The sequence below is a fragment of the Mesitornis unicolor genome, unplaced genomic scaffold, assembly GCF_000695765.1.
Source record: "Mesitornis unicolor isolate BGI_N332 unplaced genomic scaffold, ASM69576v1 scaffold18013, whole genome shotgun sequence".
Lineage (NCBI taxonomy): Eukaryota > Metazoa > Chordata > Aves > Mesitornithiformes > Mesitornithidae > Mesitornis > Mesitornis unicolor.
Genome location: NW_010172767.1, coordinates 3,051 through 12,175, shown reverse-complemented (window position 1 = coordinate 12,175; position 9,125 = coordinate 3,051). Strand labels below are relative to the sequence as shown.

At 45.5% G+C, this 9,125-nt stretch overlaps 1 protein-coding gene across 1 annotated transcript in view; it reads right to left on the bottom strand.

Moving 5' to 3' along the window:
- Positions 1-2,566: 2,566 nt before the first annotated feature.
- The window catches only part of ZMYND19 (zinc finger, MYND-type containing 19), an 8,485-nt gene continuing 1,926 nt past the window's right edge, over positions 2,567-9,125 (bottom strand). Inside the window, exons 2-4 of the mRNA XM_010180518.1 lie at positions 5,987-6,127; positions 4,289-4,469; positions 2,567-3,235 (exon numbers count right to left, since the gene is read on the bottom strand). Of these exons, the coding sequence (XP_010178820.1) occupies positions 3,092-3,235; positions 4,289-4,469; positions 5,987-6,127 (466 nt within the window). The 3' untranslated portion in view covers positions 2,567-3,091. The remainder of the gene's footprint in view (positions 3,236-4,288; positions 4,470-5,986; positions 6,128-9,125) is intronic.

Here is a 9,125-nt window from a genome sequence, read left to right as displayed (position 1 = left end):
AGCTTGACAGGCATCACAGCTTAGAGACGGACGGCTCTACAACAGGCTGTGGAGGTGCAGAATACCCTGATCCCAACCCACTGCTCTCATTCTCTCTCTCCATACTCTTCATAGCCCAGCACAACTTTTCCCTCAGGAGTCTTCTGGAGCTCCTGTTCCAAACAGATGCTCCTGTCTCAGAAACCTGACTCATTAAGCTTTGTTTTGGTCCACAGGTGAATCAGCAGTGCAGAGAGTACTCCATGCTTCAGAGAACCAAGGAACAAGACAGGTGCAGGGTTTTTTTCCTCCCTGCAAGAAAACCTTTTAGTTGGAGAGCGTCTCCACCAGGGCAAGTCTTTGTAAAGCTGGCTCATTTACCAGCACTGTACAGGCCTGCTCCAAGATGCTGGTGTAAGGTTGATGGTTGACTGACTCAATCTTAAGAGTCTTTTCAAACCTTACTGATGCTGATTCTAGAAGATACATGACCATGTACCTGAACCTGTGCTTTCTGAATACTTGCCCATATGAGAATACCCATGCCAGCCTGGTCTCTCCTTTTGAAGAGCTTCATCCTCATACAACCATGCAGACTGTACGGAGCAGAGCTTCCATGTTCATTGCAAGAGGCTCCGTTCTGACAAACCTTACAAGAAGGGAATCTCTGTAAATTATAAAGATCTGCCAGCATTGCTGATTACACAACTGCCCACATCAATCAAGAGAAACTGCTGACTGCAGTCCCCTGGGGCCTTTCTGAAAGTCAAAATCCCTGCAGCCACTTCCATCCTCTGGCACAAGGGGAGTCTGGAGTCAAAGGTCACCACTGCAGCCAGTACCTGTGTTATTTCACCAAACCCTTTCAGGATGTCCAGGCCACTTGTTTTTCATTCAGCTGATGGCCCAACAGACCCCTGAACTGGTGCTTGTCTTCCCTCACTCCTGCTTCACCCCTTCCTCACGTCCCCTCCCCATTCACTGGGATCAGGATTACCCCGAGCACCCAACTCCCCTGTTTTTGCAGACTCTTCAGCTCGAGTCTCACCCTCCCTGCATTCCCTTCATCCGCTGCTCAAGAGGAACCTGCCCATTGCCCATCGGGACATCATCTGCAGTCCCTCTTTGTCCTCACTTCTCATTGCAGCAACATTACCAACATCAGGACTAACCACCTTCCTGTTCAGCACTGCAGAAGAGTGTAAACACCGTAAGACTGCACTTTGGTTTGCTAATAAACATGATTACTGGTAATACCATGAAGCAGGCATGACAAATAGCAGCCTTTTAAAAAGGCAAGGGAAAATAAGTCAAAAATTCTGCCCTTTTCAATGGATTACCTTGAATTAAAAAAAAAAACACCACCTTTTTATATCAATCAAAAACTGCACAGTTAATTTAAAGCAAATAATTCAATGTTTCCTTAAAAAAAAAAACCAAAAATATATCACCCATTACAGGAAAATTTCCTTAGGTCCTGCTTGACTTCTTCATACCTGGGGGCATCTTAAGCTGCCTGAACAGAAGTTACAGTATAACCATGACTTCAGAGTTACAACGTGACAACAGCCTACCAGGTGAACTTCCAGCAGGAAGCTTCAGTTCTTTGTTACTCCCCAAGATGCTTGAAGCCAAAGTATGAAAACCCACCCGAAGACTAATAATTAAAGCTTCCTGTGCAGATATTAGAAACAATGTAATATCAGAAGTCCACAGCAGTTCCATTTTCTAACAAACTGAATACAAGCAAGACCAACATTGCAACATGAAGTGGCAAAGTGATTCCTGGTTGAAAAAATTAAATTCTTAATGGCTTTTACAAAAAAAAAAAAAAGAAAAATAATTAAATACCTATTTCACTAAGCACTCTGAGAAAGGCTCTGCATTCAGCAGCTCGCATTCTTCTACTGTGAAGCAAGACTAACACCTGGCACTAAATTATCCATTTAGTTCTTCAGGAAACTCAGTTGATATTCCTTATATTTCTAAGGCAAAAGTGAAAAAGAAAAATAACTTTCAGATTACACACGACAAAGTGTCTGAAAACAAAGCCAGGCACGTGCTCTGCAAGTCAAATCCTCCTCCTGCAGCGTTTTACTTATTACTGGACAAAAAAAATTCAAAAAGTGATTCTTGGACTGATGGCATCTCTTTGAAAAATACAAATAAATAACCCAAATCACTGAATATCAGATCATTTAAACATATCTGCACATCACTAGAGTATTTGCTATGCTTACGAGGAAGCCACGAGGGCAACCACATCCACACACAGCCGACTACCTGAGCCTCCCTACAACTACTTTATACACAAAGGTTTCATAACAAGAAAGCTAATTCAGCTTTCTAAAAATACCGGGTGCTTAAAGCCCGATCTGCAGCTGCCCTTCTCCGCGGGCAGCGCCACGCTGCTGCTCGCCTGTGTGCGGATCCCAACGGTTCCTGGCACGCTGGTTCCTACCGAGCAGGTATTTCCAACGTCCAAGCGTGGCTGGGCTCTGAAAGCAGCTGGAAGGGAAGGGGAGAAAGCTAGAGAGTAGACAGTGATTCATTCCAACCTTTACTTTGCCTTTTTTTTTTTTGTTTGTTTTAAATATAACTTCCATGCAGAGTTCTCCAGTATCTCTCATTTTGCTGATGTCGGATCTGCCTCCTGGCCTTGGCACAGCCACAGACACTTCTAGCCACATGGGAGGAAAAGCTTTTGCTACATGATGGGTTTGTTTGTTTGTTTGCTTTCAACTTTTAGGCCAACAACGTGTTCTCATCTGCACATTACAGTTAATGAGTCCTATCAAGAATTTCTAACAAAAACTGTACATGAGTTTACAAACGTATTAACATATAAATAATGAGAAGCTTCCTGCCTGGAGCCTCCACAGTAGTCTTTTTGCTTGAGAATATAATACTGGAAGGGTAGACCCAATCCCTTTCCACAGCACCAGTCAGAGCTGGCTTAGTCCAGTCAGCCATTCTGCTCAAGCATCACAGGGTTTTTTTTTTCTTCTTCAGTGCCTCTGGCTTCAATAAGCAGTCTGTCATTACTGTGCAAAAGCAAGAGTCCAATGCCTTTGAGAAGGAATCCTGCTGCTAAGAGGCCTGTGCCACCCGGTCATCGTTCTGGTCCGAGCTCCTGCTGGAAGGTCCGCTTCTTCTCCCGACAGTGTTTCTTGTGAGCAGGCCAGTCTTTCTGCTGGCATTGCGACCCACAGTACCTCGCTACCTGGCATCGGCCACAGATGTTAAATTCACGTAACTAGGAAGAACACAAGACAGCGTTAGGGAGCCTGCTCGGTGCCAAGGAGCACCCCTGCATCATCTCCCAAGATTTATTATCAGGTGTTTTGCGCCTATCACAAATACAAACGTCCCACCAGGAGCATGAGAGCAGCATTAGGTTTTGAAGTGATTGCATTCGTTTGATTTTGCAGTTGCTCTTGCAGAATGGGCACAAAAGAAAATATTCAAGCACTTCACGTTTGTTCTTACACTGCAACTGTTTTGCCAACTTAAGTTCTGTTTTCAGCTACAAACATCTTAAATTCAGAAATGATTAGGAGGGCTACACAAGCTCAGCCATTACCTAACTTACAGTTATCCAGGAAGCTTTCAGAGGCAGACTGAAATAAAAGGTAAAGCTCACTCTTTTTCAAATAGAGGGCACTGGAGACCATTTTTGCAAACACTCTCCTCCACCAAAGACAGAAGTGGAACACAATGATTTTGGCCTACTCAGCATTTGTTATCACAAGAAAAGCCCTTCTCATTCCTAGACAAGGACATCTGTCTGACAAAGAGGCACAGCCCTTGGACATCTTCTCTGCCCTTCTCTGTGTTGCTTTGTTTCACCTACCTACAGCAAAGAACTAGAGCTAGCTTTCCTCCCAGCTCTCTCCTGAACAAAGGCCACTCAAATTCATTCTCTTGAAAGGTTAGGCATGTGGGGTTTTTTTATTTTACTGCTGCCCAAAACCTCTTACGATGCTTTCTCCTGTCTTATACAGCTGCTTGCTCATTCCAGCTCTGGTCCCTAGAGGAACGCTTCCACCTGCCTTTTTGTACAGGCTGCAGAAATCTCACTCCTCCCAGTAAACCTGGAGGTCATTTACTGCTCCAATTCAAAACTACATTCTCTAAGAATTATTGTAGGGTCTGAAGAATCACGCTAAAGAAAAGCTGAGCTAAAAAGAATGACTGCTTTTAGCAGCTGAATGGCATGTGTAAAGCTTTATGGTTTAAGGAACAAATCCCTGGGCACACACGGTAGCCTGGGCCTTTACTCACTTCCTTTGAACTCTGCTAAACTCACCTGTTTTTCAATCATTGTGCATGGGGGGTAGTGACATTCATAGTATGTGCATGAGTTCTCCTCCTCCTCCACAACATCCCCGTTAGCGTTGTAATAGCGTGTTACATTCAGTACAGGAAACTGCTCTTCTATAGGATCTGTAGGAAGCTGTTGGATTGCCAGCCAATACAGACTTTGTTCCCTGTAAATAACAGGAACAAATTGGTCCATAAATTCACAAGCATACAGGGAAACAGATTTCAAATTAATTAACAAAGTAAGGTTAATATTATTTGGCCTGTTAAGCCTCAGACTACAAATAACTCCTCATATATTGGATGTTTTTAAGGTTATTTTAGCCTAAATGCAAAAAAAAATTAAGTATCTATCAAGAAACATTCACATCAAGCAAAATTATTTCTGTGTAAATGGCTTGAAGTTTGTTTCTTGTTCTTGAACTCCCAGAATCATTGGGAGCATTGTTGTAGCATCACTGCCATTCACCGCATCTTCTCAAAATCAGTTTAACAAGCTCTGAACACCCCGGCCTTAGGGGTGCTGCAAGTACGTCAGGAGAAGTATCGAGTGCCTGTGGGCCTCCCACCAAAAATGAACTTGTCTGTATTACACCACAGATTAACCAAACCCATCCTGACATTAAGAATTTTATGTGCTTTGAGTAACATCAGTGCAATGTGGTGTGTAGGAAGATCACAGAATCGCTCCGTTGGAAAAGCCCTCTGAGCTCATCACGTCCAACCGCTCCTGTCTACCCCCTAAACCATATCCCTAAGTACCTCATCTACCCGCTCTTTAAACACATCCAGGGATGGTGACTCCACCACCTCCCTGGGCAGCCTGTGCCAGCTTCTGACGACCCTCTCAGTAAAGAACTTCCTCCTCATCTCTAACCTGAACCTCCCTTGGCACAGCTTGGTGCCTTTTCCCCTTGTTCTATCCCCCATCACCTGGGAGAAGAGACCAGCACCCACCTCTCCACAACCTCCCTTGAGGCAGTTGTAGGTGGTGATGAGGTCTCCCCTCAGCCTTCTCTTCTCCAGGCTAAACAAGCCCAGTTCCCTCAGCCGCTCCTCATCAGGCTTGTTCTCCAGAGCCCTCACCATCCTTGTGGCTCTGCTCTGAACACGCTCCACAATCTCAACATCTTTCTTATAGTGAGGGGCCCAGAACTGAACACAGCACTCGAGGTGCGGCCTCACCAGTGCCAGGTACAGATGCCACAACCTACTAGTGAAAGGCGCTGGAAGCTGATCCCAGCTTGGCTACAACCCAAACACACGACTACAAGTGTAAGCACTTTGCAGCTGCTGACTTCTACAGGTTGTGTTAGAATGTCAGTGCCTGGGGATGAGAGCCACAAGCCAGTAAAATCTGCAGACCGAATTCGGCATGCCCGGATGTCGCCACTCAAGCCGAAGGGAATGCAGCCTCACTGTTCTACTGCAGTGACAACATCTGGCACAGCAGGGACCTCTACACATCCATGCCATGGGGTCAGACAGTCCCTGCACAGCTAGCATCAACAGCGAGCACTAACTCTGTTCCCCAGGTGAGCAAGCTAAGACGTATAGTGATGTCTAAGTAGCCCAAGGTCAAATAAAGGCTCTGCCAAGATAAAAATCACTAAGAGAAGGAGACACGATAATTTAAGATCTTTTCAAGCTTTTGATAGCAACCCCCTGGCAAACATTGACGTACCTTTGTTTACTAGAGATTTCTTCAGCTTTGGGTTTCCACCCCCAAGGAACGAGGCGCAGATTGTCAAGGCGGTTGTCCACTGTGACTGAATTCAGATGTACCACCTGAAATCCAGGGGCAATCCCTCCCCGGTGTCTCTCCCTGGAGGAGACAAAACCAACCTGAAGGTCAGCGATGAGCAAGGCTTCATAGCTAAAAGCAGAAATGACACTAATTCCAGGAGATAACGCTGCCTTCTGGCCTGCTGGCCGGTGTCACCAGAGCCACAGTAAAACCTGAGGTGCCAACAGAACACAGGGGCTACTTCAGATACATCAGCTCCCAGATGAAAGATTTGTTCCAGGAGGTTATTTCCCTTGCACTGAATTAAATGCATTGAATCAAAAGGCAACCATGGTATATTTTAATTGTAAACATATTGCAAAGAAAGTTCCAGACACTACAGCTCCAGTCACTGCAAGAGCACTGATGTAATTATGGTGTTTCCCAGAGCAGACTTGAAAGGACCTAATACTGGTTTATTATTTTAATAGGAAATTCTGTCAGACACATTTACGCAAGTTTGGCACTGGTGTGGGGTCACAGTTTGTTATTTATTAAGAAAGTCTCTTCACAAGCAACAGGAGAGAGGTTTCACCACCAAGTATGCAAATGCTTTTTAGACCCTAATTGTGTGCAACACCTTGAAAGTCTGCAGGGACTCCACAACTGACTGAGAGACATCTCCTGAACCTCGCTCCAAACCAAAGCAGACTTCCAGCACAGTGAATTAGCCCAGCACATTAAATCCTACTGCGATTCCTCCCTGTTGCCTTCTAACAGTTTTCATTTCCCATTCCACTTCCTTTGCATCTCTCCTTTCTCCATTTCATGAGGTATTAAGTTCACTGTCGAGCACCCTTATGCCCACACAAGCTTCCCCATCACTTCTTGCAGGTATCTCCATCCCACCTGAAACAGCTTGGACAGAAATTGTGCCTCGACACATTTGCTGTGCCATCATTCGTTTCATGGCACAGAGAACAGACTGACAGCAGAACTCAAGAAGGACAACGTAAAACTGACAGTGCTGAGGGTTACCCAGTATTTTCTTCTAGGAGACCATTCCAACAGCTACTTACAACTGCACCCAACTCTAGTTTGGCTGCTGCTTCCTGCTCAGTGTTTACTGAGCATTTCAGTTCATATGGCTCACTGAATTCTGAAGAGATACGAGTTGCCCAAGTTAAAAAATCCCCACTTTTATCCCCCTTTACAGAGCTCTAGCATTATCTGGTACAACAGGGAAATTAACTTCGATAAGACTGACAAATGAAAAATGTGGTCTTTTGTTTTCTTTGTCAAAATTCAGCCACATATGGTTAAATTATACACCTTGGAAAGAAAAACACTTGCAATTCACATCTGCCCCTAAAGCTCCTCGAATTTAATGAGTAAATTTCCCTTGGAGAGGCTACACACAGCCCCCACACGCAGCCTGTGCTCCAGCTCACAGGCAAAGCAACTCCTCCTGTATGGGCGGCCCTGCCTGAGAAGGGAGCACAGAGCCTTCTGCTAGGGCACGTTTTGGGCCTCACAAGGCTGGAGCTCTCCTCTTTGAAAGTAAAACGAATAAAATCCTTATTTGGAGAACAAAAAAATCAACTCCCCCACAAAAGCAAACCAACTATGGAGAGGAGGAGTCTACTGAAAGGCCCTAAAGGAGGAAAAGCTACTTTGGAGTTGTTGAAAGCTGTCAGAGGGTCTGGCAAAGGAAATCAGGGACCCTGAGGGGTACAAGTGGGAACCCAGGGGGTACACGGACCCAAACCAATGAAGGTGAGCAGATACGGAGACAAGGAGTTCTGGTTCTTACAGCGTGACTGGGACAAAGTGCCAACAGGAGAGATGGGATGGATATGAACAAGGAATCTGGGAGGAGACAGAAGTTCAAAGCAGGAGCAGACAGGGGGGAAAGGGAAAAGGAGCGTCTAAGAAACATTCCTGAAATGGATTAGATAATGAGAGATCAAGAGAGGTTGGTGTTGGGGAAAAGGAGAATGACAAGAGGTTGTCTATGACACCAGGAAGCCACAGCAGAGCAGCCCATGTCCACCACTGCTCCTGCAGAGTCTGGATCTGCACCCACAGCCCTCCGTAAGCAAATGTTGATAAAACCCCCTGGCACAGCGAGCCCATCTTCCTCACTCTGTAAAAACGCACACTCATCTGCATTGCTGTCAGTTTTTCTATTACCTCAAGTGATAAAGTTCTTAAGTAAATGTGGAAATTGGGCCTTGCTGCTGACTGGTACAAGCGTTGACACAATAACCCTGGACTGCGACGCCAGAATTAGCACCAGCAAATTCAGGATGCTCCCTGTTCTCCATGGGCAATCAAGCAACGTTTGAATGCACAAGCACAGGCTACTCCTCTCCCTAGACCTACACTTCACAAGTGTGCAGCATGGACCATCTCCAGGAGGTAATCAAACGTGCAATGAAGGACGGGCTCATGGAAGAGCCTGCACTAACCCTGCAGAAGGGAAGAGAAGAAACATCCTCACTTACACAGCCAAGTCTCCTGCAGAGCCACAACTTCTACCTCCTCACCTGAGCTCCTACAAGATGCCAGGCAAAACACTTGAACCAAAACTTCTCAGAGAATTAACAGGAGATTGCTCTTTTAGTATTTCAGCAGCTACCTTGAGAAGCCCATAAAATAGTGCCAAGCACAGACAACAGCACTGCAAGTCAACAGGAGCCATAACCGAGCTATAGACAGTGTGATGGCAAGTGCTCTAAAAAAATAAATCAGGTCTTGGATGTCTTTTTGAACATGCAGTCAGTGATACTTATGACTAATCTCCTGATGCTGCTGTTCCCCAGGGAACATCACTACACCCAGCCAAAATACAGCAAGCTGGGATTTCTATACAGGGAACAGAGCGAGAAGACAGCCTTCTTCTGCAGGTCCCTGACCAGAGATGTCCAAACCCTGCTTTGGAGGAGCTAACAGTCCATCCTGCACACACAGCCAGAACAAGAGAGGCTGCAGGGAGGTCTTCCTGAAAGAAATACCCACATTTGCCGCAAATATTCTCAGATCTTGGTTCCCGTTTAGTCCCGCAGATCACTCTCTGCAGAGGTGAGAAGGGCTT